Source organism: Cyprinus carpio, chromosome B25 (assembly GCF_018340385.1).
Source record: "Cyprinus carpio isolate SPL01 chromosome B25, ASM1834038v1, whole genome shotgun sequence".
Lineage (NCBI taxonomy): Eukaryota > Metazoa > Chordata > Actinopteri > Cypriniformes > Cyprinidae > Cyprinus > Cyprinus carpio.
This window is the reverse complement of record NC_056621.1, coordinates 3,005,155-3,033,095: the sequence shown is the minus strand read 5'-3', so window position 1 is coordinate 3,033,095 and position 27,941 is coordinate 3,005,155. Positions and strand designations below refer to the sequence as shown.

General features: G+C 35.2%; 1 protein-coding gene across 1 annotated transcript; it reads left to right on the top strand.

The window, feature by feature from the left end:
- The first annotated feature begins 6 nt into the window (after window positions 1-6).
- Window positions 7-27,941, top strand: mon2 (MON2 homolog, regulator of endosome-to-Golgi trafficking). Its single transcript, XM_042753529.1, has 31 exons — window positions 7-70; window positions 113-241; window positions 2,644-2,768; window positions 4,127-4,266; window positions 4,366-4,519; window positions 6,200-6,405; window positions 7,580-7,661; window positions 8,513-8,694; window positions 8,909-8,950; window positions 11,381-11,493; window positions 11,757-11,861; window positions 12,963-13,043; window positions 13,539-13,612; window positions 13,767-13,857; window positions 13,951-14,052; window positions 15,213-15,215; window positions 16,027-16,137; window positions 16,238-16,413; window positions 17,240-17,402; window positions 17,531-17,824; window positions 19,429-19,627; window positions 19,702-20,333; window positions 21,200-21,343; window positions 22,083-22,100; window positions 23,325-23,453; window positions 24,509-24,699; window positions 24,781-24,841; window positions 25,383-25,506; window positions 26,202-26,409; window positions 26,968-27,050; window positions 27,264-27,941. Exons 2-31 carry the CDS (start codon window positions 188-190, stop codon window positions 27,425-27,427), a joined length of 4,251 nt encoding a protein of 1,416 aa, XP_042609463.1. The 5' UTR covers window positions 7-70; window positions 113-187; the 3' UTR covers window positions 27,428-27,941.

Here is a 27,941-nt window from a genome sequence, read left to right as displayed (position 1 = left end):
GCATCAGGAGTTCAGTTTCCTGCTGAAGGAGCGCGTGTGTCCGCTGGTCATCAAGCTGTTCTCTCCCAACATCAAGTTCCGTCAGGGCCTCCGCAACAGGGCCCCCCCCAACATCAAGTTCCGTCAGGGCTGCGGGAGCAGCGCCTCGTCCCCGGCGCCTGTGGAGAAACCCTACTTCCCCATCTGCATGAGACTGCTGCGGGTCGTCTCGGTCCTCATCAAACACTTCTACAGCCTCCTGGTGAGACGCACGGTTCGCTAAATTCGGGGTGAACAAATCAAAAGTAGGTCAGTAGAGTTAAAAGAAATCACGATATGGACCGGTGTCTCTGAATATTAAGCAGAGGTGTAAAGAGAACCATACTTGAGTAAAAGTATTTGATTTTAACAGTACTTAATAAATACTAAATCTAGGCTCAGAGATGCGCTAGAGTCATGCCAGTGAAAAACTGTAACGTTGTGGAGAAGCTGGGGACAACAGGCGGAGGCGAGGATCTATGTGCAGGTGTTTAATGGAAAACTAGAACGAGCAATAAGCCAAAAACCAAAGTGAACAAAGAACAGACGGACTGGTAAACACACAACCATTATATTCAACAACTCACAAGGAGCTAAAGGAACACTAGGGCTATATATATATATGCACAGGGGGTAACAAGATGAGATACAAACTGACTGCAAACATCACGGGAGACGGGAAGTGACACAAAGTCCAAGACGAGGCGCAGAGAACATGTTACTCAACCAAGAAAGAGCTGATTCGTGAGGAGAGCAATCCTGTTTATTTTCTAAAATGTCCTTATATATAAAACACCAGTGATTCATAACTACTTTCCTAAGGAGCTCAAGAAGTACTTTCAGTGACCTGTAGTTTGGCAATACATCTTTTGTAGCAGAAAACAACTGCTAGGTGCATGCAAAATGTAATGTGTAACTGAAACACTGATTTCTAATGTAGTGGAGTAGAGAGTAAACGTTGCTAATATCTTTGATACCCAGTAAAACTACAAAGTGTCTAAAAAGATACTCAGGTACAGTAACTAATTACATTTACTCCAATACCTTACACCTCTGATATTAAGCCACAAAGAGACTATTTAATATAAATCCTGCATGAATGGTAATGCTCAGGTGTTTTCCCGACTCGGACAGGCCCGCTCACGAAAATAAAAAGTTTGGTTTAACTTGAAGAAACTGTGACAGAAATATATTACTTAATGTAATCATACTACTACTAATACTAAAATTCTTATTAAAACATTATTTTTAAGGAATATTTAACAAAGAAAATATTTAGCAGAATGTTTTTACTTATTTACTTATATATTGATTTAAATAAAACTGAATTTGAGAGAAAAGAATTTATTTCATATGTCCTTAAAATCACATTTTTGTTAAACTTTTAATAATTTGCGTGTTAAATTGTGCACGTTTCATAATTTCAATTAATTAGACATGCTTTTTGATTAACATTTTTTAATTTATCCATTAAAACAGAGTCTAGAAAAATGAAAATGGAAAAAACAGAATCCGGAAAAATGAAAATGAAAAAAAAAAAAAAAAAAAAACAGAATTTGGGAAAAAATCTAACGGATTTCGTAGGGCCCCAGATACACACTAAACCTAGTAGTTTTATTCCTATCTGTATTCTGAAGATTAATTCAGAGGGGTTTGTTCATATCATTCACTTAATTTTATTATTGCACTTTATCTATTTGCATCTATGGGTTTAAATCAAAATACACATCATGGGCAGTTTTCTCAAAACGAGTTTGTTTCTCCACTTCAGCAGCACTTACATAGACCAGATTTTACAGGTTTATTCCTCTCTATACTTTGATGGTTTTTACTGAGGGGTTTGTTCATGTATCATTCACATTGAATTATATAACATTTTATTTATAAAAACATGGGGTAATTGTTTTGTTGCTTGCTTTTGACCGTATTTTCTGTTTTATGAAGTGATAAAAAGAGAAATCCAAAATCCTCCGTGTAAAAACCTTTAACTTTAATATGTCAACAAATGATTTGAACTTGACTTTATCCAATCTTCAGATTTATATTCTGGATATTAGTGCGTATTTAATTAGATAATGCCTAATTTCCATATTTAAACATCACTTCAGAAAACGTGTTTTACAGAAAAATCTTTGTAATTTCTAATGCAATCAAATGTACTTGGGAAGTGTTGTGATATATATAAGATATTTTTTGTCCCTATTCACCTGGAGTGTCTTGCCCAAAAGTTGCTTTTTAAATATGTAAATGGCCTCGGTTATGATTTCCTATCCTGCATAATGTTCATCAGGATTGGTTGCTGAATATCAAAAAGGTGTTGTTGATATGTAAATGCAGGCAGCCATATGTTAATGAGCTCATAACAGGGAATATTTTTGAATGTTTCATTTTCAAAAGAGAAAAAAAAAAAAAAAATTAATATCTAGTTTAATGCATCTTATTGCATTGGTTTTGATATATTGGTGTGTTGAATTTGTTTGTGGTGCACTTCTGTGCTGGAAAACATTTTCAGGTATCCAGCACTGCAGTTGCTGATGTTGTTTGGATGCATCAGTGTGTTGGTGATTTCTGCATCTACAGTGCTCAGTGTGTGTGTGTGTGTGTGTGTGTGTGTGTGTGTTGTAGGTAACGGAGTGTGAGATCTTCCTGTCTCTGCTGGTGAAGTTCTTGGATGGAGAGAAGCCGCAGTGGCTGAGAGCCGTGGCGGTGGAGTCTGTGCACAGACTGTGTGTTCAGCCACATTTACTGCGGTGAGCACATGTACACACACACACAGACAGACAGACAGACACACACAGACACACACACACACACACACACACACACACACACACACACACACACACACACACACACACACACACACAGACACACACACACACAGACACACAGACACACAGACACACAGACACACACACACACACACACACACACACACACACACACACACACACACACACACACACACACACTGTCTTTCTGACATGGTGGAACATTCCTTTGACTGCTATTATTTTTATGCAGATCTAATGATATTTTATATACCCTAACCCTAAACCCAAGCAATGGTATTGTTTAACTAAAAAAAAAAAAAAATGTTAATTGTTAATAAAATATAATATAAATATTACATGAATTTTTTTTTATTTTTATAAATCTTTAGAAAAGTTGACATGCTAAAATTATTAGAAGTGAAACTTTTATTTTAACTTCTTTTTTTTTTCTTTTTTTTTTAACTTCTGTTAATTTTTATGCAGATAATATTTTCCAAAACCTAAACAGTTTTCTTGTTAGCGAAAACTATTAAAAATCATTTCATTTTTGTTAATTGAAATAAAGCTGAAATAAAATATTGATATTAGATGAAAGACTTCAATGTAAAAAAAAAAAAACTGAAATAAAATGTTTAAATACTAAAATGACTAAAACTTAAACATACATAAAAACCAAACAGAATAGAATATAAATGACAACTAATAAAAATGACAAAACCACGTAACAAAATTACTAAAATATAACATTTTTAACATCTAAAAACACTCTTCCTGTATACAGTCACATACATTTATTTTATTGGCTTAATAACATAAAAGCATATATTTTTATTATTAAGCCACATAATATATAAACAGTAATTAATCTAATACAGTCCATCTAATGTAATATAACAATGTCATATAAAAAATTAAGAGTAACATACAATAAATGTACACATTAATATGTATAAACAGTAATATACAGTCAGTTATATAAATAAAACCAAAATATAAACTGTAAAATAAAATACATTTTACAAATTAATATAATATATGAACAATATACAATACAGTTCTAATGGGAAAATATTGTTTTTTTAATGTTTGCTTTTAAAAATTATTTATATAATCTAAAAACACTCTTTCTTGTAGATATTCAGATTTTAGATCAGATTTCAGACTTAAAATCAGATTAGATTTAGATTAGATTTTAAATTAAAATCTAATGTGGAATGTTTTGACAGATCTTGTGATACAAATGATATATCTTATTGGCTTGGCTTGGTTGTAATCAGTTTGCCTGCAGAGAGATGTTTCCTCTTCTGGAGTTCATGAAGGTCTTATGTGTGCAGGTCTTTCTGTCAGTCGTACGACATGAAGCAGCACTCCACCAAAGTCTTCAGAGACATCGTCAACGCTCTGGGCTCCTTCATCCAGTCCCTCTTCATCCTCCCCAGCGCAGGAAACACCTCCTCCACCAGCACGCCTGCAGGTCACACACACACACACACGCGTGCTGAGAGCTTCATGTTCTTGACTCGTATAATGACTGATTGTCTCATGTGAAAGTCAAACTGTGTGTGTGTGTCAGGTGGCTCGGTGTCGGCTTCACAGGGGTCCGCTCAGGGAGGTCCGGGTGCGGCAGGAGCAGGGGGGGGTCTGATCACACAGGCCGCTTTTGAGTACCGGGGCACCTGGATCCCCCTCATGAACGTCAGCGTCCAGGGCAGTGCCAAAGCCACCTAGTGAGTGACCACACGCTTTCAGTATTGACTCGTCTTTACTAGGGATGTGTGAGACTAGTCGACTTAATGATACAGCTGCTGCTAGTCGACACACTAGTGGTTTACATCCATTTGTTTTCGCACATTTCAGATTCATTAATGTTGCATTTTAAAAAGCAATACATTATTTTGAAAAAGTCTTGACATACTAGTTATTTACATGATTATTATTATATTTAGTTTTATTTTGAAGAACATTCAAATTACTGTCATGTTAATGTTGCATTTTAAAAATTAATACATTATTTTCAAAAAGTATTGTTGACACACTGGTTGTTTAAGTTTTTTTTTTTGTTGTTTTTTGCACATTTATGTTTTGCTTTAAATTTAAAAAAAAGTTTTAGTTTCGTTTAATATTTTTTCAAAGGCTATGTTCAAATTACTCTCATGATAATATTGCATTTAAAAAAAAATTAATGCATTATTTTGAAAAAAATCTGGTTGCCACACACTATTCATTTGCATTTTTTTTTGCACATTTATATTTTGCTTTATATTTTTAAAAACTATCAAATTGCTTTCATGTTAATGCTGCATTTTAAAAATAATACATTATTTTGAACAAGTCTAGTTGACATAAAGTTCATTTACATAATTATTATATTTTGTTTTATTTTGAAGAACATTCAGATTACTGTCATGTTAATGTTGCATTTTAAAAAATTAATACATTATTTTCAAAAAGTATAGTTGACACTGGTTAATTTTTTTTTTTTTTTTTGCACATTTATGTTTGCTTTAAATTAAAAAAAATATGTATATATATATATATATATATATATAATATATATATCTATATATATATATATAGTACATCTGTGTTCAAATTACTCTCATGATAATATTTCATTTTAAAAATTAATGCATTATTTAGAAAAGAAATCTGGTTGTTATTATTATTATTATTTTTTTTTTGCACATTTATATTTTGCTTTATATTTTTACAAACTGTCAAATTACTGTGATTTTAATGTTGCATTTTAAAAAGAATATATTATTTTGAAAAAGTCTAGGTAACATACTAGTCATATCCATATTTTTTTCACATTTATTTTTTGCATTATATTTTTACAAAGGATATATTTAGATTATTAATTTTAAAAATGAACACATTATTTTCAAAAATGTCAACATACTAGACGTTTACTTATATATATATATATATATGATATATATATATGTTTTTTTACATCAAAAACTTCTAACATCTACAGTAAAGGTACTGCCACGTTAATGTTGAATTTTAATGAACACATTATTTTGAAAAAGTCTAGTTGACATACCAGTTATGTACATAAATTTGTTTTGCTTTATATTTTTGTGTCATTTTGCTGCCTGTCATGTGCACAGATGCTTTTGATTCAGTTGATTTGAATAATATGTCTATATTGGTTAACACTGATTAAGTGAATGTACAATGATCATAAAGCAAGGAAAGCACACTGCATGTATGTGACCTGTTTTTCAGCAGCAGTCAGTATGGGATTTCACGGTTTGATTCCTAGATTAAATAGGCTCTTGGATCACTCATACATTTTTGACTGTATTTTGACTGCTTGACTAGTTGGTTACATCAACGGTAAATCAGTCCCGAGTCTTTACTTTGTCCGTGCTGTTGGTCTAACGTGTGTTTCTTCTCAGTCTGGAGATGCTGGATAAAGTGGAGCCGCCCTCCATCCCTGAAGGTTACGCCATGTCTGTGGCCTTCAGCGCCCTGTTGGATCTGGTGAGGGGAATCACTTCTTTGATCGAGAGAGAGCTCTCCAAACAGGAACAGGAAGCTGCTATGAGGGAGGAGGCGGAGCCTGTCAGTCCTCCACAGAGAGCCCGCTGCCCTCAGGATCCCAGTGAGTTCATGTCGAGGTCTTTGAATCTCTCAACCTGAAGTATATTTGGAGAGCATCTCTTTAATAACGAGACTATGCACTCTGGCTGTGATACACTATACTGCAAAACCAGTATATTGTGACTTTATATAACAAACAGTGTGTGTGTAATGGTAACACTTTACAATAAGGTTCCATTAGTTAACATGAACTAACAATGAAAAATACTTATTATTATCAGTTTATATTAATTTCAACATTTATTTACACGTTATTAAAATCCATATGTATATATTAATAATAATTAATAGACGTGAGCTAACATGATCTAACACTGAATAGTTATATTAATAAATTTGTATGACTTTTTTTTATTCATTTTTATTAATAATTTATACTTTTATTAACATTTAATCTGATAATATATAAAAAGTAACATACGATAAATTTCACAAATTAATCCAATTCAATCTAATCTAAAATAATATAACAATATAATAACACAATAAATCTTACAATTATAATATTTAAACTATAATATACAATGAAATTTACAAATGAGTGTAATCTAATGCAATCTAATCTTATATAACAATATAATAAAATATATAATATAATCAATTACTATATATTTTACAGTTATGAAATGTATAAACAGTAACAATAATATTTACAAATTAATAAAATCAAAGTTAAAACACTTTATCTTAGTGTGCAATTGTTAAACGTTACTTGTACTTACAATAGTAAGTTAACTGTATAATTACAAGCAACTAACATTATAACACTAAGAAGTACATAACAACAGTGCATTAAACGAAAGTATGACCAAGTATAAGTACAATATAAATATAAAATGTGAAAAATGTATTGATTTGAATGATGCACATAGCAGAAAATGTGTGTAAGTGGTATATCTTATACTTGAGCTACATTAAGTTAAGAACTGTGCAACATCACATCTGGATTGATTTATAGGGAAGTTACAAATGAAACCGTTATATAACAGTTCAAAGTCAGTAAATGTGATAAAAAACAGAATCTGAGCTGAATAGCAGGACATTATGTATGATATCCGCAGTAAATGTTATATAAACCACACAAGGCTAATCTGCTCATTGTGAATGTCAGACTCAGTGATGATGTGTCTAGGACAGTGTTTTGTCCCTGTAGTGATGCCGTATGTGTTCTGCAGTGGCTCATGAGGTTTGGGAGGAGATGGTGAACGCCTGCTGGTGCGGCCTGTTGGCGGCCCTTTCACTCCTGCTGGACGCCAGGTACGGGACACTTTCTTAATATATCACTATATGCTATAATTCAAATCCTAACTCTTATTGTAATAGCTAAAGCTTTATACTTGGATTACAGTTGTGACCCTGGAGCACAAAACCTGTCATAAGTTGCAAGGGTAGCCGACAGTACATTGTAAGGGTCAAAATTATCAATTTTCTTTTATGCCAAAAATCATTAGGATATTAAGTGAAGATCATGTTCCATGAAGATATTTTGTAAATTTCCTACCGTAAATATATCAAAACTTAACTTTTGATTAGTAATAAGCATCGCTAAGAACTTCATTTGAACAACTTTAAATATGATTTTCTCAATATTTAGATTTTTTTGCACCCTCAGATTCTAGATTTTCAAATAGTTGTATCTCAGACAAATATTGTCTGATCCTAACAAACCATACATCAATGGAGAGATTATTTATTCAGCTTTCAGATGATGTAAACATCTATAAATCTAAAAAATATAAATTCTGTCAAAATTTAAAAAGTCGATGCAAATGTGCAGTTTAATTCTTACATGGAACTCACGTTTTTGAGTGTTATGAAATATATTTGATTAATTGAATTAATTGATATCATTGCCCTGCATCATATTTGCCAAATGAAATCCAATAGTTGTTTCTTACTGATTTTGGGCTGCTTGAGCATGTCACGCTTTTTGCATTTTGTAGCTTTTTTGCTTTTGACAATCATTTTTAAGATCATGTATAAGTCTCAATTTTAAAATATTGACCCTTGTGAATGGTTTTGTGGTCCAGGCTCAAAATGAATCTAATTAGCATATATGAATCATACCAGACTGACTGTACTGATGATATTCGCCGTGTTTGTGTCAGTACGGACGAGGCGGCCACAGAAAACATCCTAAAAGCGGAGCTGTCCATGGCGTCTCTGTGTGGTCGTCTGGGTTTGGTGACGCCGCGTGACGCTTTTATTACGGCCATCTGTAAAGCGTCTCTGCCTCCTCACTACGCCCTCACCATCCTGAGCAGCAACACTGCCAACCTCTCCAATAAAGGTACAAGAGCGGTGCATGCTGACCTTCACCTCAAATAAGTGGATAAACAACCAAAAATACAGTTTTGATCAGTGATTTTAGCACTTCAATCAAAACCGAAAACTCATTGCCATCCGAAACCGTTTTGAAGGGCTAAAATCATTGAGCACTTCTCCGATGGTGCAGCTGTGTGGGTGCTAGTGCTGGATTAACAATATCAATTTCTCATTTTTAGATCGTTTTGATGAACCGAGATCTTTTAGTTTATGTATTTCAGGTGATGTATGAACAAAACTTCACTAAACATTATTTGTAGTCTACCTGCTAGAGATGCACCGATTGCAATTTTCTTGGCCGATTCTGAATTTTTTTATTTATTTATTTTTTTTGTAAGTGTGACCTGTCGATACCGATTTTTGCCGATATCGATTTTCTTTCTAAATACTATAATTGACAGCATATGCAAACAAAAATCTATACTTTTTTTCATGCAAAAATGATTTAAAATGATTAAACGTTACAATTCCCCCAATCTGAACAAAGTTACAGTACATGTTCTCTCACTTAAACAACTCTCAAAATAAAGTGCTCTGTGACTAGAAAAGAGGTAGAAATAACAATTAACTGACAAGGAGTTGCTGTATATAACAAAACAGATGTCATTTCCCACTATGTTTCTTAAATTGTAATTTTTTCCCTAACATTATTAAATGTGTCATCTTTCACAATAATTCTAACATTGTTTCAATTAATTCGGTTATAATAATAAGAAACTGTAGAGCTGTTGACACAATGTATTTACACTGCAAAATTTCGAATGCATAAAGAATTTTATAAGATTAATGTTTTAAATATTTTTTAAACGTACAAATAAGAAATGTTGGAATGAAACCAGTAGGTGGCGGCAAATGACTGTTTGAATGAGTGAGTCATTTAGTCCTTCATTCAACAGATTTGTTCAAACGGCTGATTCATTCAGAAACGAGTGACAACTGTCTTTATGAATGGATTAGTGAATCATTGACTCACTCGATTCGTTCAAAAAACCGTGGATTCATTCAGTAACGAAACACCAGTGTGTTGCTGGGAGACACACAACAGTTCTGCTGTGGCTTTGATTGGAACTATTTTCATCAGCAAAAATAAGCAAAAACAGTCAATATTGTGTCTTTAAATGTAAGCCACGTAATTTTAACTTCTCGTTTATTGTACTACTATTGTATAAAAGCACATTGCAATCACGTTGAAACATTTTGGTCATGCAATGTTGCAAACCTAACTTTCTGTGTGTGCTGTTGCACTCATTTGTGTTGATTTCTGCACGAGTCTCTGTCACACACTCACTCAGGCTGCACAAGCCTCATCTGGCATGACATAAATACATTATCAGTCACCTGAAGTGTAGTCTCGTGTAGCCAGAACTTCAGACTGACAGCTGAAGGTCTGGAATTCGTGGCAGCTTTCATTGGCTGAGAGGCTCATGAGGCCGTTTGACCGACAATCACAGTTTGTTTTGTTCAGCGTCACGTTTCGGGGCGTGGAAATGTCGCCACAATAACAGACCGGTGTGTAAAACTCCTGAAGTGTTTCCACTCTTGTGTGCCGTATGCGTCAGACGTTCAGCCAACGGTCCGTGGGCGTGGCATCTGAGGCTGAGACTTCCTGAAGTGTGACATCAAAACAGACTGCATTAAAGCTGATACATAAACACAAGTGGACAAATCTTCATGCATATTACGTAAAAATAAATAAATAAATTAAAGAACTAAATTGTGGAAAGTCCTTATTAATATTTTTGAAGTAAGCATAATTTTTTTTTTTTGTAAAAATTGTTTATTTATAAATTTTTTAATGCAGGGCTGTTATTAAATAAACTTTATTTTCAGCCTGGTTTTGTCTAAATCAGGGTTTCCACGTGGTTTGGAAAAGTATGGAATTTGATGTAAGTATTTTCCAGGTCTGGAAAAGTATGGGAAAAAGAAAGCAGAGAATGGAAAAATATTTGTTTCGCTATTCAGTTTTTATAATAGAAACGTAATAATTGAATGAAAATACATTTATTGTTCAAGCAGGGAGATTTCATGGCAGCTGTTTAGTGATTCTTTAGTGATTGTCAAGTATGCACTTTTTGATTATGCAAAATTCAGGTTATAAGCATTTTGGGTTTCTTCTCACAATATTCTTAGCACCGTATTACATAGCCTCATGGACATTTGCAAAAATAAAAAATAAAATGTATAGACTTTTATTTGAACATGAGAAACCATTAAACGTGGCATATAGGACGATGCACACCGAGCCACCTGTTTTGCCATCAGCTCATTTCACACTGTGGTGTCTTGGCCTCTACAAAGTATGCATTAAAGAGACCTAAGGGCTTTTTATTTTAGGGACTCAAATCAAAATCAGTGAAAAAACCCAGAGAAAATAACAAATATTTACAAATGACTGAACTATATATCAAATATAAAGCTGATAATAATGCTTTATGGACCATTTGTGTTAAATATTGTATGAAAATCTATTGAGAGGTTTGGAAATTTGAGTCTGGAAAAGTATGGAATTTTGAAATGGAAAATGGTTCGGAACCCTGTAAATGGAAACTTATATTTCGTCATTCAGTAAATTAATTTCGGTGCATCACTGGCCACCTTTGTGTGTGTAAGTGTATGTAGTTTAATGTGAGTGTGTGTGTGTGTGTGTGTAGTGTACTCTATCCAGGGTCAGAGTGTGCAGATGGTCAGTCCGTCCAGTGAATCTCACCAGCAGGTGGTAGCAGTGGGTCAGCCGCTCACCGCACAGCCGCAGGGCACCGTCATGGTAAATCACACGTTTACCTTGCTATCGAAAACATATCATAGATTTCTGTTGCTTTTATATGATGTTAATTATGGCAGAGAGCAACAGCTCTTCAGACGACAAGAGTTTTAGTCTGATAAAGGCAAACGGACAGCTAATTATGATTACAGAGTAACTCAAGCTCATCTTTAGTTGTTGACTTCATTTCTGAATCAGTGTCAAGTGCAGCTGAGTATTGTTCCAGGTTAATTACAAGGGCTTTTCTTTCTCTGTCTGTGAATCAGCTGACAGCGAAGAACATTCAGTGCATGCGGACGCTGCTGAATTTGGCTCATTGTCACGGTGGTTATCTGGGAACCTCATGGCAGCTGGTTTTAGCCACACTACAGGTACAGGACCACGCTTTAGTCACCACAACATGCACACTTTATCTGTCTTTATCTTATCTTGTTCTGGACCAGGTTTTACCAGTAATTGACCAAACAGAATCCAGAAAACGTGCATGATAAGGAAATATGTGTTTGTTCATTCTATAGGGATGTGATTTTATTCCATATTTATACACATTTCTGTATTTTTCCAATGTGCAATCCATGTGAATTTGCGAAATGCAAACTGCAAAACATTGAGTGTTTAAATTTGTTCATGCATTTTATGCATAAATGGGGAGGGTTTCCTTCTTTTTTTTTTTTTTTTTTGTCCTTTTGCTGATGACATGCCTGACTGGAATTGGCAATCTAATACAATGTAAAAAAAAAAAAAAACTAATATAATCTATATATAATCTAATATAATCTATATAAATCTATATATAATCTAATATAACAATATAATATCATTATAATCAGTAACATACAATACATTTTATAAATAAATATAATACATAATAATATTTTTTTATTTTTTAAACAGTGATATACAGTTTATAAATAAATATATAAATATACAATACATTTTACAAAGAAATATAATATATAAATGGTAACACGTTTTGCAATACGTTTTGCAAATAAATATATAAACAGTAATATGCAATACACTTTACAAATATATATATAGTAAAATACTATAAAAATTATAATATAAAATACTATAATTTTTTACAGATACAATGTAATATATAAACAATAATATACAAAACATTTAGCAAATAAATCTAACATATAAATAGTAATATACAATAAATTTGACTAATATATAAACTGTAACATACAATTAATATAACATAATATATGATTTAATGTTTGAAAGACAGAAATAATTATTAGTATTGTAGTTTTACTATTGCTCTGTAAAAGTATTATTATTATTATTATTAATAAATACCTTTTTTATTTTACAGTACAATATTAATATATAATTACATATTATACAGTGTAATGTATTTCTTTATTAAAGAATAAAGAACGAGAGGTTAATTTTTTCTTCTTTTTTTTTTTTTGGCTGATTGTATTTGGCCTTCACTGGTTTTGATCTCTTCTTCTCTACAACATCTGGTGTGGATTCTGGGTCTGAAACCGTCTGTCGGTGGCGTTCTGAAACCCGGGCGAGCTGTGGAGGGTCCGAGCACGGTAAAACACGCTGATATCAGCCCTGTCCAAAACCTAGTGAGCTGCCTAGCTAGAACACATTCTGAGCATCACAGGCACTTTTTGAGACAGCAGTGTTTATGTGCACCGTGGGCAAGCTGCAAGACAACAGGGTTTATTTGAGGGATGTAATAAATGGCTGTTTTATTTTTAGGGATCATAGATGATTCCCAAGTCACCAGCATTTTTTTTCTAGTAGGAAACACTTTTTACTTAAAGATATTGCTCACTAATGCTATTTTTTGTTTTTTTAAGGTGACTTAAAACAAGTCTGTTGTTGCCAAAAAGAAATGCAACTTACTAGGACTCCTCATAAATGTTTACATTTACGTGCTGTTTTATCCAAAGTGACTTACAAAAGAGGAACAAAAGCAATATTTGTCTTATACAGTACTAGGTTTATTAGACTAGTAAGCAAGCTAGAGAAGAAGTGTTTATGACTTTATAATGGTGTTGATTTTTTCTTTTCTGTTGCAGGTTTTGACCACAGCGGTGATGACCGATTTACCCGTCATATCAAACATCCTGTCCAGACTCTTTGAAAGCTCACAGTAAGAATCCGCCAACATCAGAACAGAAATAATTCAGTTGATGTGATACACTTAGTATCAGATCAGTTTTAAAGAGTGCTGCTGTTTGGTTAAATCATAACAGCCAAGTGTTGTTGTAGATCAGCTGTAGAATGACACGTGTGTGTGATTGTAGATACCTGGACGATGTCTCTCTGCATCACCTGATAAACGCTCTGTGCTCGTTATCCATGGAGGCCATGGAGATGGCTTACGGAAACAACAAGGTGCGTTCGGAGCTAAAGCTGATTACAGATTCACTGAATCAGAACATGATGATTCCGGTCTCATCTGTGTATTTCTCATATCTCTGTGGTTAGGAGCCATCTCTGTTTGCGGTGGCCAAGCTGTTAGAGACCGGACTGGTTAATATGGACCGGATCGAGATTCTCTGGAGGCCGCTGACGGCTCATTTACTGGAGGTGAGTCCAGACCAACAACACAGTTTCTGCTTTTGAAACACATTTATTTATTTGTTTAGACTGTTAGTCTTGAAGGCTTTACATTTTCGTATTTTTTCTTTATTTTTTTCTTTATATATGTACTGTTTAGTTTTGAAGTCATCTTTGTTTATTTTGTATTTATATTTTATAATGCATTTATGTTATTAATGTTATGTATTATTATGTATATATAATTTCTTTATTTAAATTATTTTTATTTACTATGTATGTAGTTATTTATAGTGTTTAATACTGTTAGTATATTTAGATATACTCATTTTGAAGGCATCTTTGTCCGTTTGTTTTATTTATAATTTATATTTATTTATCAGGGATGTATGATTTATTTATGTACATTTATTTATTAATTATGGATATATAACTTATTTTATATATTAGTGCTGTCAAACAATTAATCGCAATTAATCGCATCCAAAATAAAGGTTTTTGTTTACATAATGTATGAGTGTGTGCTGTGTATATTTCTTATGTATATATAAATACAAACACATGTATGTATATATTAAAAAATGTTATATTTATATATTAAATATATTTATATATAAAATAAAATATATATAAATGTATATACACGTACATATTTTCAAAATGTATACTGTATGTGTGTGTATTTATATATACATAAATAAACGGTACACAAACATATATATTATGTAAACAAAAACTTTTATTTTGGATGCGATTTAATCATTTGACAACACTAATATATATATATATATAGAGAGAGAGAGAGAGAGAGAGAGAGGTTTGTCCATTGAGTTTATTTATATTTTACACAGTTTAGCATTAATCTTTCTGTGTACTTCAGCTCTAATCATTAGTAATATTGCTTCAGGGTCTTGAAATACTACTAATATTGCTAAAACAAATATTACTAATACCTGTACAACTAATGAAGAATAAATAACTGTTGTAATGAGATAAGCCCTATTCTGAGATGTTAATATTCAATACTTGGCAGGCTGCTCTGATCTTTCTGCTCGTTACTTGCTGTCCTTGTCTGCTGTACTCACACTTCTTCTGTGGTTGTATACATGCTTAAGCACAATTCATGTCCTCATGTTGTCTTATCCCATCTTTTTTCCTCCTCCGTCTCTTGCTACATGTCTGTTTTGTAGAAGGTAAGTGCTGAACTTTCTTTTTCAATTCAGAAATCCTTCTCTCTAAAGAGTGACCCACCCTTTATCAGTCCAGTGTTTTCATGAATCAGGCTCCTGTTGTTGTGCTAATCAGATGGTGGTTGTATTCAAGCTGATCTCGACTGTCACACTTAAGTTTCTTTCACATGACTCCCATCAGAGCTTCAACACAAGTGCTGCTTCAACCTCCGCGTGAAAAGCAGATCACAGAACGGCTATTTTATATGATAATTACTCTCTGAATGTTATTTTATATCTTCAGCTGTGTGTTGTACAGCTTGGAGTCTAAGTTCAAATAGTTGGTTTTAGGGTCATTATTAGACTACTATAATAATAAAAAACCACCCTTACTACTATGACCACAACATTATTTTGAGTTTATTTAATCATCTGCTTTACTACAAAACATTCACTTTTACATTCATAAAACACACTAATCTGTGATCTACACAATTAAAATCCAATAAGCAATGTTTCCTCTTGTGATCTAAAAAAATCTATAATTTAAGAATATTTTGCAAATCAGTTTGGCTGTGTGCATGCTTTATTTGTATAATGAGTTATTTTTATGAGCAATATATATTGCTTTGCTCTTTTTTGTTATTGATGTTATCTTGTCCATTCATGTGTCTTCACCCTCCTTTTGCAATATTTGATTTGTCTTTGTGTTGTTGCTGATTTTATTAATGCGAGAATCTCATAAAGTCATTAAAGAATGTGTCGTATTTAACCACAAAATCAAAAGAAAATATTGAAAAAGAACATGAAGCCTATTGTGCAATTATCTCATCAGGTCTGTCAGCATCCTAATGCTCGAATGAGGGAGTGGGGCGCAGAGGCCATCACCTCGCTGATCAAAGCTGGACTCTCCTTCAAACACGATCCCCCGCTGTCCCAAAACCAGGTAGAAATTAATTTATGTGATCGGAAATCAGTGCTACTTCAGAGTTTGACTTGGGTTACTGATTGGACAGCATCTTTAACCAATCCCCCGTTCACCTCAGAGGTTGCAGCTGTTGCTTCTGAACCCTCTGAAGGAGCTCTCCAATGTCCTTCACGCCGATATCCGACAGAAACAGCTGGAGTGTGTCCTACAGATCCTACAGAACCAGGGAGACACTCTCGGACCGGGATGGCCTCTGGTGCTGGGGGTCATTGGAGCAATCCGCAATGACCAGGGGTGAGACACGCAGCCTGACCTTGCATAAAAGACCATCTTAGACGAGCAAGAATTTCCATATTGGTCCAGACTGGGTTATGCAAATTAGAGTTGGTTTAAAGGGTTAGTTCACCCCAAAATGAAAACTCTATCATTAATTACTCACCCTCATGTCGTTCCAAACCCGTAAGCCTCTTGTTTATCTTTGGAACACAAATTAAGATACTTCTGATGAAATCCAAGAGCTCTCTGACCCTTCCATATACAGCAACGCAACTGTAATATATCCAAGTCCAGAAGCGCGTGCATTATCGTAATCAGCGTTGTTTACGCTTCGGGGAAAGCGTGCGTATGCGTTGTGATACTCTCTAAAATGGTGAAAGACATAACTTGGAGGAGAAGAATTGTTGAATAAAGTCATTATTTTTGTTTTATTTGTGCACAAAAAGTTTTTTCATTGCTTTGCAAGATTGAAGTTCAGCTACTGATGACACATGGATTATTTTACCCAAGTCCTTACTACGTTTCTGGACCTGGGAACATTACAGTTGTGTTGCTCTCTATGGTAGGGTCAGAGAGCTGTCAGATTTAATAATATAAAAAAAATATAACTTCATTTGTGTTCTGAAGATAAAGGAAGGTCTTACGGGTTTGGAACGACATGAGGGTGAGTGGTTAAAGACAGAAATTTCATTTTGGGGTGAACTATTCCTTTAATGCTTAGTCAACCTGCTTGGTTCTTCTTATGAGGCTGGTTGACCAATGAAGTCTTCACAATTTAGATTTAGATCTAAAGTGTGGATCTTGGAGTGTCGCATTTGTATCTAATATACCTTTTGTTCCACAGTGAATCCCTCATACGAACAGCCTTCCAGTGCCTGCAGTTGGTGGTGACCGACTTCTTACCCACAATGCCTTGCATGTGCCTACAAATTGTGGTAGATGTAGCCGGCAGCTTTGGGCTCCAGAACCAGGAGCTAAACATCAGCCTGACGTCTATCGGCTTGCTGGTGAGGAGTACTGCTAGTGCTGCTTTTAAAGACTCTTTAGCCTTACCTTGAAGTTGTTGAGTTGTTGAGTTGTTGGGATAGTTTAGTTGACTGAGTGGATGACCAAGAGTCTTCTTCTTCCCCTGCAGTGGAACATCTCAGACTACTTCTTCCAAAGGGGAGAAGCAATTACAGAGGAGCTGGAGAGGGAGGAAGCGGTTCTCTTGAGACAGGCCCAAGATAAAGGTGAACCTCTGCACCGACCCTTCCACCCTGCGCCACCCTTTGACTGTCTGTGGTTGTGCCTGTATGCCAAGCTGGGTGAGTTGTGCGTGGACCCACGGCCGGCTGTGAGGAAAAGCGCCGGCCAGACAATGTTCTCCACCATTGCTGCTCACGGAACGCTGCTGCAACCACCGACCTGGAACATCGTGGTTTGGAAGGTACTGGATCAGACTTCACCAGGGACCAAATTAAATCCAGTTCTAGTTAAAATTGCTTTACTAGATCAGACTTGACCAGGGACCAAATTAAATGCAGTTCTAGTTAAAATTGCTTTACTAGATCAGACTTGACCAGAGACCAAATTAAATCCAGTTCTAGTTAAAATTGCTTTATTAGATCAGACTTGACCAGAGACCAAATTAAATCCAGCTCTAGTTAAAATTGCTTTATTAGATCAGACTTGACCAGAGACCAAATTAAATCCAGTTCTAGTTAAAATTGCTTTACTAGATCAGACTTGACCAGGGACCAAATTAAATGCATGTTCTAGTTAAAATTGCTTTACTAGATCAGACTTGACCAGAGACCAAATTAAATCCAGTTCTAGTTAAAATTGCTTTATTAGATCAGACTTGACCAGAGACCAAATTAAATCCAGCTCTAGTTAAAATTGCTTTATTAGATCAGACTTCACCAGAGACCAAATTAAATCCAGTTCTAGTTAAAATTGCTTTATTAGATCAGACTTGACCAGAGACCAAATTAAATCCAGTTTTTAGTTAAAATTGCTTTACTAGATCAGACTTGACCAGAGACCAAATTAAATCCAGTTCTAGTTAAAATTGCTTTATTAGATCAGACTTGACCAGAGACCAAATTAAATCCAGTTTTTAGTTAAAATTGCTTTACTAGATCAGACTTGACCAGAGACCAAATTAAATCCAGTTCTAGTTAAAATTGCTTTAGTAGATCAGACTTGACCAGAGACCAAATTAAATCCAGTTTTTTAGTTAAAATTGCTTTACTAGATCAGACTTGACCAGAGACCAAATTAAATCCAGTTCTAGTTAAAATTGCTTTACTAGATCAGACTTGACCAGAGACCAAATTAAATCCAGTTCTAGTTAAAATTGCTTTAGTAGATCAGACTTGACCAGAGACCAAATTAAATTCAGTTCTAGTTATAACTGATTTGTTGGATCAGACTTGACCAGGCACATTACATTACATTTACATTTAGTCATTTAGCAGATGCTTTTATCCAAAGCGACTTACAAATGAGGACAATGGAAGCAATCAAAAACAACAAAAGAGCAATGATATATAAGTGCTATAACAAGTCTCAGTTAGCTTAACTCAGTACACGTAGCAAGGTTTTTTTTTAAATAATATAATAAATAAAAAGAAAAAAGAAACAGAATAGAAAAAGAATAGAGCAAACTAGTGTTAGAGGTCTTTTTTGCTTTTGTTAATTGTATAATAAATGAAAAGAAAACAGATAGAATACAAAAAGATTAGAAAACTAGTGTTAGTTTTTTTTTTTTTTAAGAAAACGAGCTGCAAATGAATAGAGTGCAAGTCTAAAAGGGACAAGTGTTTTTTTAAGAATAGAATTAGAATAGAGAGTGCTAGAGTTAGAGGGTCAAATAAAGATGGAAGAGATGTGTTTAATTTTTTTTTTATTTGTTGGGGGCCAAATTAAATCCAGTTCTAGTTAAAATTGCTTTGTTGGATCAGACTTGAATGGTGACCAATTTAAACCCAGTTCTAGTTAAAATTCCTTTGTTATTGTTGCTAATAACCAAACCTCATTGCTCCGCAGGTTCTCTTTCATCTGCTGGATTGTGTAAGGAAGTCCTCCACCACGGCCGACAAGGAAAAGATCGAATCCGGAGGTGGAAACATCCTCATCCACCACTCACGCGACACAGCAGAGAAACAGTGGGCGGAAACATGGGTTCTGACACTTGCGGGCGTAGCTCGGATCTTCAACACCAGGAGATACCTGCTTCAGCAGCTGGGTAGGCATTGAGACATGTGGTTCTCAAAGACCTATCTCAGAATCTGGTTCTAAAAGTCATGCTCTTGTTTGCAGGTGACTTTTTCAAGGCTTGGGAAGTTCTGTTGGACCATATCCAGTCTGCTGCACTCAGCAAGAACAATGAAGTTTCCCTCGCCGCTCTCAAGAGCTTCCAGGAAATCCTCCAGCTAGTCACTCCCATTAAAGACACGGATAAACTCGACGCTCTCGCAATGGACGTTCCTCCTGTCCTTATGGAGTCTCTACAAGTTTCTGGGCCAGGAAGACCCCTAGTCCGATCCGATTCCCTTGCCGAACGACTAGCCCAGCGCTACGGTGCCCAGCCTTCACTTCCACCACCTGGAGAGGAGCTGGACGACTCGGCCCTCTGGTGGTCAGCGTGGAACACTTGGTACCGGATAGGAACCGAGTGCACGCGACCCCCTAGTGGTGGAACAGATAAACTAGTGTTCGTACCCAGTCAGCCTTTCCTGACGGCGCTAATACAGATTTTCCCAGCGTTGTACCAGCACATCGCAGGAGGGTTCAGCATGGAGGATCTCAAGAAGCTGGGGGTGATTCTGCATGGAGCCGTGTCGGTACCCATAAGCTCAGACTCCTCGCCTTTCATCTTGCCCTCCTACACGGAAGCGGTGCTCACCAGCCTGCAGGAAGCAGTCCTGACTGCCCTTGACGTCCTGCAGAAGGTAGAACACCTTCAGAATTTGGTTAAAGGGTTAGTTCACCATGTTTTACTCACCATTGAGGCATCTTATGATTTTCTTCTTTCATACGAATCCAATCGGAGTTCTATAAAAAATTGTCCTGGCTCTTCGAAGCTTTATAATGGCTTGGGCGGGTGTTTTTGTTCAACAGTCCAAAAGTAGTCAAATAAAGCACATCCATTTATCTTAAAACGCATATCACATGGCTCCGGGGAGTGTGAAAAAAAAAAGGTGTTTTTATCATTTTAAATATTTGTCTTAAAAAAATACATCGATTCGCTTCAGGAGGCCATTATTCACCCCCCAGAGCCATATGATGCACGTTTCATTACGGATGCATGCACTTTATTTGACTACTTTTGGACTGTTGAACAAAAACACACTTTCTCCCAGTCTAATGCTTGCAAGAGCCAGGAACATTTTTAATATAACTCCGATTGGATTCATCTGAAAGAAGAAAGTTATATACACCTAGGATGCTTTGATGGTGAGTAAAACATGGACTAATTTACATTTTTAGGTGAACTAACCCTTTAATGAAATGTTATGTTTTTAAGTGGACCGTCAAGAGTTTGTTTTTGGTTGCAGTATTTGTGTTTGTTTTCACACTTGTATGACTCTGTTGTGTAGTTTGCCCCTGTGGGCCAGAGAAGTACCACACAAGCACTAATCATCCATTCAGTCCCATTCTTAGTATTTCCACCAACCAATCAAACAAACCAATTTCTGATGACAAGTGGACTTGTCTACACCAAAACAACCTTGAAAATCATTGATTTTTGGATTGATTACACATTCTTTCTTCATCTTTTTGGATGGTTGAATGAGATTGTATATCTTTGTTCTAGGCAATTTGTGTGGGCTCTGAGAATCTCCAGGTGATGTATCCCGCCATCTTTGAGCAGCTTCTGCTGTTCGTGGAGTTCTCCTGTAAACCTCCTCAGTATGGAAAGATGGAGACCAAACACGTGGCCAATGCTAAATACAACCAGGTGAGTCTCTGTCCCGTTTCCACCTCACATGGTCTTCACTTTTTCATCTGTCTTCAAGATGGTGGATTTGCTTTTGTTCTGTTTGTCTTGATCATTGTTATTTTATGACTCACCATACATACACTTATCATCATCATCATCATCATAAAACATTCATTTCTGTGTCCGTTTCCAAATGTGATAATCTATCTTCCGCTGTTTTGAAGTCTATGCTCTTTTGCTGTGTTTACAGTTGGCTTTTTTCCTCTCAGTTTTTATGTGGTTCTGAGACCATTTAATATATTTTGGGACAATGGATAGTTTCAGTGGCTTTGTTTAGAAAATATTTGATTTAGTTTTCTTTGCATGGTGTTTTTATGTTCTTTCAGTTGCATTGTGCCTCTTTTAGTCATGTTTGAGTACTTTGGACCATGTGGTAACTTTTAAAATTTGATCATTTATCTAAAGTTTGGATCAAGTTTGTGTCAAAGTGGAGTTTGGATAAAGATGTGGATCAGTTTACAAGTTATAATTATAAACTGGTAGAAATGTGAAATATTGAAATGTTAACCCATCCTTTAGGTTAGGTACAAAGTATGTTAAAACATGACTTTCGAAGCAAACGTTTGTTGGTCTTTGTTGTTGTCATCGTTTGAAGTAGTTTCATTAGTGTGTTGTGCGGTTGTGATCAGCAGTGGTAGTAAACATTTGTCTGCTCTTCTCTTGTTCTGTTTTTGTACTTCATACGGATCCACTTTAGATCCAACTGTTTGCACCGGTGAGTTCTTCCTCCCTCCCACTGTCTTCCTCTATATCTCTGTCTCTCGTTTGCTTTCTGCCTCGTTTTCTCTTGGTTTTTCCCTTCGGCTAATTTCAGCTCCATTTAACTGCGCTATAAGACAAACGTCGCTCTTCATACTGTTATAACATTTGTTTTTCTCCATTCATTTCCATCAGCCACATTTGATCATTTATTCTAACATCTGCCAACATAAACTTCAACAAATTAATAGTTATTTTATGGCGTTTCTTTGAACCGTGTGGTGAAAAGTTTTACAATTTGACACAATCATAGGATAGAGTCTCAACTTCTTTCATGCCAATTTTTCAAACTCTCTAACGCCACCAACAGTTATTTTATTTACTTTATAACTTTTGAATTTTATGGTTAATAAACAAAGACTGTTTCTGAATAGCATACTACTCTTTCTTACAGTATGTAGTATGTATACTGTGCATAGTATGCCAATATTCTGTATACATAGCATGTTTCAGTGACCTACTACGTTTATCAAAATATACAGTAAAAAAAAAACTACATGAAAAAAGTATCCCACAATGCAATGTGCTTGAACTATCCTTCCATTTCCAATGTAATGTATAAAAAGTATTATGACATGACTTTTTGTGGTTTGCTGACAGCTATTCAAAATGCATATATCATCCAAAAATGTAATGAAACAATTTTTTCATCTCACCAACATTTTTTCAATTGCCTTTGGTGCCACTTTACCTTTAAATGATGCTGAATCTAAAGCCTTTGAACTACTTTAGCTCAAATTAGCATCAGGGCTGATATAAACCAATCTACTCACCCTTGTGTGTATCAGTCTTGTGCTTGGCCTGTAGCTGCTGCTTTTCATCTACTATTATGGTCCGTGTCAGAGTAATGTGGAACTTGTTATTGAAATTTGACACAGATGTTACAAGTGTAGAAGTGGAAATCTATAGGGTCTGTTTTTCCAGGCATCTGCTGCATTAAAGTCCTGTCCTGTAGCTCATTTTACAGATAGTAGGGATAATATGATTAAAAATGTGAATTTAACAATTGTTTTAGTTTTAACTAAGAGCCGATGTGGAGACCGGCCACGGAGATTAAGTGTTTGTGTGTTGATTATTCTCAGTCCTTCTCTGATACTCTGGCATTTGTCTTTGAGGCTGAGGAGGAGACATTTGTTCGTTTAATAATACATTATTTTTTTTCTTTTCTGTCTGTGTCCAGGCGGAGTGGGTGGCCTTAAACTACGTGCCGTTTGCGGAGCAGTCTTTGGAGGTGGTGGTTGATCTATATCATAAAACGGCCTGTCACAAAGCTGTCATCAACGAGAAAGTCCTACAAAACATCATCAAGGTACAAAACGGAAATCATCAGTTTAAAATGTTCATAAAACTGACCTCAACAAATATAATAGATTTTTGGTATGTCGTGAACAGTGCTGGGTAGTAACTGATTGCATGTAATCTGGATTATGTAATCAGATTCTAAAAATGAAGTACTTAAACTGCTCATAATCAGATTACATTTACTTTTTTATGGATTACATGAATACATATCATTCACACAAAGGCAGTAAATTATTCATAACTGATTCATTCACCCCAGTTCTTTTTTTTTTTTTTCAATCTACCACTTATATACATGAGACTAATAATTATGCAAGTTGGTTATTATATGCTTCCGATGCATGACTATGAAATACTATGTCTTCATCAAACCGGGAAGACTTTGACCATGCAATGCGATGTTTTCATGTTTATCCATGTTGTTTAATGTAATTTCCCAAGGTTTTGTCATTTGTATGATTACATAAATTTTCAGCTTTTCATGAAAACCCTACAGTTTTTTTTTTCCATGAACCACAGTTTGAGAAACCCTGCTGTACTGTAATGTTTAATGCATTTCATGATATTGATAACAAAGAATGAAATGTATTGTATTTATTTATCGATATGGAACAATAATCATATTCACGTCTATATGATAAACGAGTTAGGTAAAAAGTAATCAGACTACATTACCTAAAATGTGTAATCCAGATTGTGTTACTAATTAGAATCAGTGTTGCCAAGTCCGCTGTTTTCCGGAACGTGATTTTTACCAGGGAACCCCCCTCGAAACGCAATTGGGCTAGTTTTGAGTAGCAATTGGGTGTGTTTTGTTATGAAAACCTGGCAACCCTGACTACAATTTTCGTCATGTAATTTGTAATCAGTAATGGACCACAAATTTTAAGTAATCTACCCAGCGCTGGTTGTGAATTAGTACTCTTGTTAGACATGATGCATTCTCTTAGACTCCACATGTCACCTACTTTGAGTCGAAGCAACGGCTCATCTGTGCGGGTTTAAAAGCAGGAGCTTGTGCGCACTGAGCAGAATCACTCCTCTCTGTTTCTCTGTATTTAGACTCTGAGGATTCCTCTGGGCCTGAAGTACGCCTGTCCTGCTGAGAGCACCTGGAAACTGGCCGTCTCCTCTCTGCTCAAAGTGCTTTCCATTGGACTCCCTGTTGCCCGGCAACAAGCATCCTCAGGCAAATTTGACACGATGTGGCCAGAGCTGGCGAACGCCTTTGAAGACTTCCTGTTTACCAAAAGGTGTCCGACCTATCATGATGTATTAAAAGAAATCAGTGATTTCAGATCCATTCTTACTCGTTTTCCTCTCGTATCCCGCAGCACACCTCCAGATAATCTCTCCATACAAGAGTTCCAGAGGAACGAAGCTGTAGATGTCCAGGTCATTTCATCTGACAGTAGAACACTCAGCCAAATTTGAAACGAACATAGAATTCTAGAGCTGGAATTCCAAAAGAATTTTTTAATAAACTCTATTTAAGATAGATTTATTATTATGACTAATATGTATTAGTGGCAGGCTAATATTATTTGTGAGACTAATATTTGGACATTTTGATAATGATACTTTTTTTTTTTTTTTTTTTTTTTTTTTTTTTTTTTTTTTTAATGTGTGTGTACATGTCTATATACACATAAAACATAATTAAAAAATATCAATAGATATTTTTTAAAAAATTAAAACATTTTATTCAACTATATTGTATACATTATGTATATAGTATATTAAAATATATTTATACAATAAACTACTACTGTAACTATTTGTTATGTATAATAATAATAATAATAATAATATATATATAATTTATATTATATTAATAATATGTGTATATTTTATTTTACTATATTTAATATATTATATTGATATTGAATTATAAAATATATTTTAAATATATATATATTGTGTTTTTCCCCTCTAGGTGGTGCAGTTGATCAGCACAGAGATTTTACCATTTGCCAATTTCATACCCAAAGAGTTCGTAGGTCGAATCATGAGCATGCTCAATAAAGGATCGATTCACTCCCAGTCATCATCGTTCACAGGTATGGAGTGAAAACAAAAGGAAAAAACAACCCTTTTCATCTGATTCACAATGTGAAAACTGTTCCTAAAGCAGTAGTCAACTCAAAAAATTAAGATTTTGTCAAGTACACACTCAAAAGATAATGTTAGACCAAACGTGACCCTGGAGCACAAAAGCAGTCTTAAGTCTCTGGGGTATATTTGTAGCAATAGCCAACAATACATTGTAAGGGTCAAAATTATAATATTTTTTCTTTTATGCCAAAAATCATTAGGAAATTAAGTAAAGATCATGTTCCATGAAGATATTTTGTAAGTTTCGTACCATAAATATATCAAAATTTAATTTTTGATTTGTAATATGCATCACTAAGAACTACGATTGCGATTTTCTTAATACTTTATCAAATAATTTTATCTCAACCAAATATTGTCCTATCAACAAACCATACATAAATGGAAAGCTTATAAATTCACCTTTCAGATGATGTATAAATCTCAATTTCATTAAATTTTGTGGTCCAGGGTCACAAATGTTCTTTCATAAAAGTATCATTAAAGTGATCCATTAGACTTGTGCGATATATACTCCACTGCTTCTGAAGTCACATGAAAGCTTTCAGTGAGGAACGGAACGAGATTAACGGCATTAGATAGAGAATACCTCTGGTGTTGAAGTATGAAGACACTAACGGTCCCCTCTCGTCCCGTGCAGAGGCTGAAATGGACATCCGAATGCGGGAGGAGTTCTCTAAGGTGTGCTTCGAGACTCTCCTGCAGTTCTCCTTCAGTAATAAGGTGTCGACGCCGCAGGAGGGCTACATCTCCCGTATGGCTCTGTCAGTGCTGCTGCAGAGGGCGCAGGACGTGCTCCGACGATACGTTGAGGACCAGAGACTCAGTGGACGCTGCCCGCTGCCCAGGTCTGACAACCTCAGCAGCTCCCCCAAAAAGATATAAAATCACAAATTATTTTTGCAATTATTTAAAGGACTCTTTATTTCTACCTTTTTCAGTAATATTTACACTTTGCATTAAGGAAGTTTTGTAATTTAATGCAAGATTTCCTGTTTGTATGATTATGATTAATACATTTTTGCAATAATTTGAGGAGGAAATGTGTTTTTTTTTTAAGTGTATAATTAAATATAATCAAGTTTTCTTAAGATAGACTATTTTATGCAAAATATCATTTTTGGATGTAATGGATATGAGCTGGACATATATTCACCGAAATTCACTTTCACTCTGTTGTTGGTTGCTAAACAGACTTTTTGCAAAAATGATAACGTTTTCAGTATTAATAAAGATAAATTTTTTTTTTTGATGAATATAATTTTGATATTGGGATGAAATATGAGCTGGACATATTCACTGAATTGCTTTCACTATATTTTATGTCTGTTTCTAAGTGGACTTTACTAAGTAAATTGCACAGAAATTGATTCTAAGTGTTTCTCAACATTTCTTTTTTATCTTCAGCAACAAGTGACTGAGATCATCTTTGTGTTAAAAGCCATCAGCACTCTCATGGATTCCTTGAAAAAGACTCAACCAGAGAACGGTGAGACGGGTTTGTCCTTCAACACTTTGTGTATTTGAAAGCAGCCATGACGAACTTCTATATGAAATATAAACGTGAAAATGTATTGCTGGAACAGCTAAATATTCTATTGCCTACCTAGACAGCACTTTGAAGCCTCATGGGCAGGGTCCGGGTTTTGCGTCCTTGTTTTTGCTCATTTCTCTCTTCTTCCTCTTCCTGTCCGGGCGTCAGTGGACGGGAACGTGTGGGTTCAGGTGATCGCGCTGTACCCGACGCTGGTGGAGTGCATCACCTGCTCGTCTCCTGAAGTGAGCTCCGCCCTCAAAGACGCCCTGGGGCCCTTCAAAGACTTCATGCAACCGCCCGTCTCCAAAGTGCAGAACGGCGAATCGTGACTGAACGTTTTTATTCCACCGCAAACATGAATGTGACTGTTTCATACGCGGCGCGCGAGGACGATTCACCCCATCGTCATGGTAACTGTTGATTGACAGCTCCCAATCCCATCGTTCAAAGCTTCTTCTAATACGAGCTGACGGTAGACTCTGATTGGCCGACTTTAACGATGTATTAACTGCTACATTAAATTTGCAGTGTTTGTTGTTTTTATGGGTTTTTGGTTTTCCCCCCTTTGAAGTTAATGTACAGTGTTTGGTGATAGTGTTAAAGATGTAATTAAGAATTACTTATTTGGATTAAAAAATCAAATCCAAAAATCATTTAAAAAGAAAGATTGAAAAATCATAATAAATACATGAAGGATGGTCTTTTTTTGTGAATTTTTCTCAACAGCAATGGGTTTTTATTAAAGATCTTACTGTAACATTCCATGTCATCTTCAGTCGCATTGAGAAGGGTCGGACCCAGTGTGTGTACAATAATAAATGGTACAGTTCTATGAACATCAAA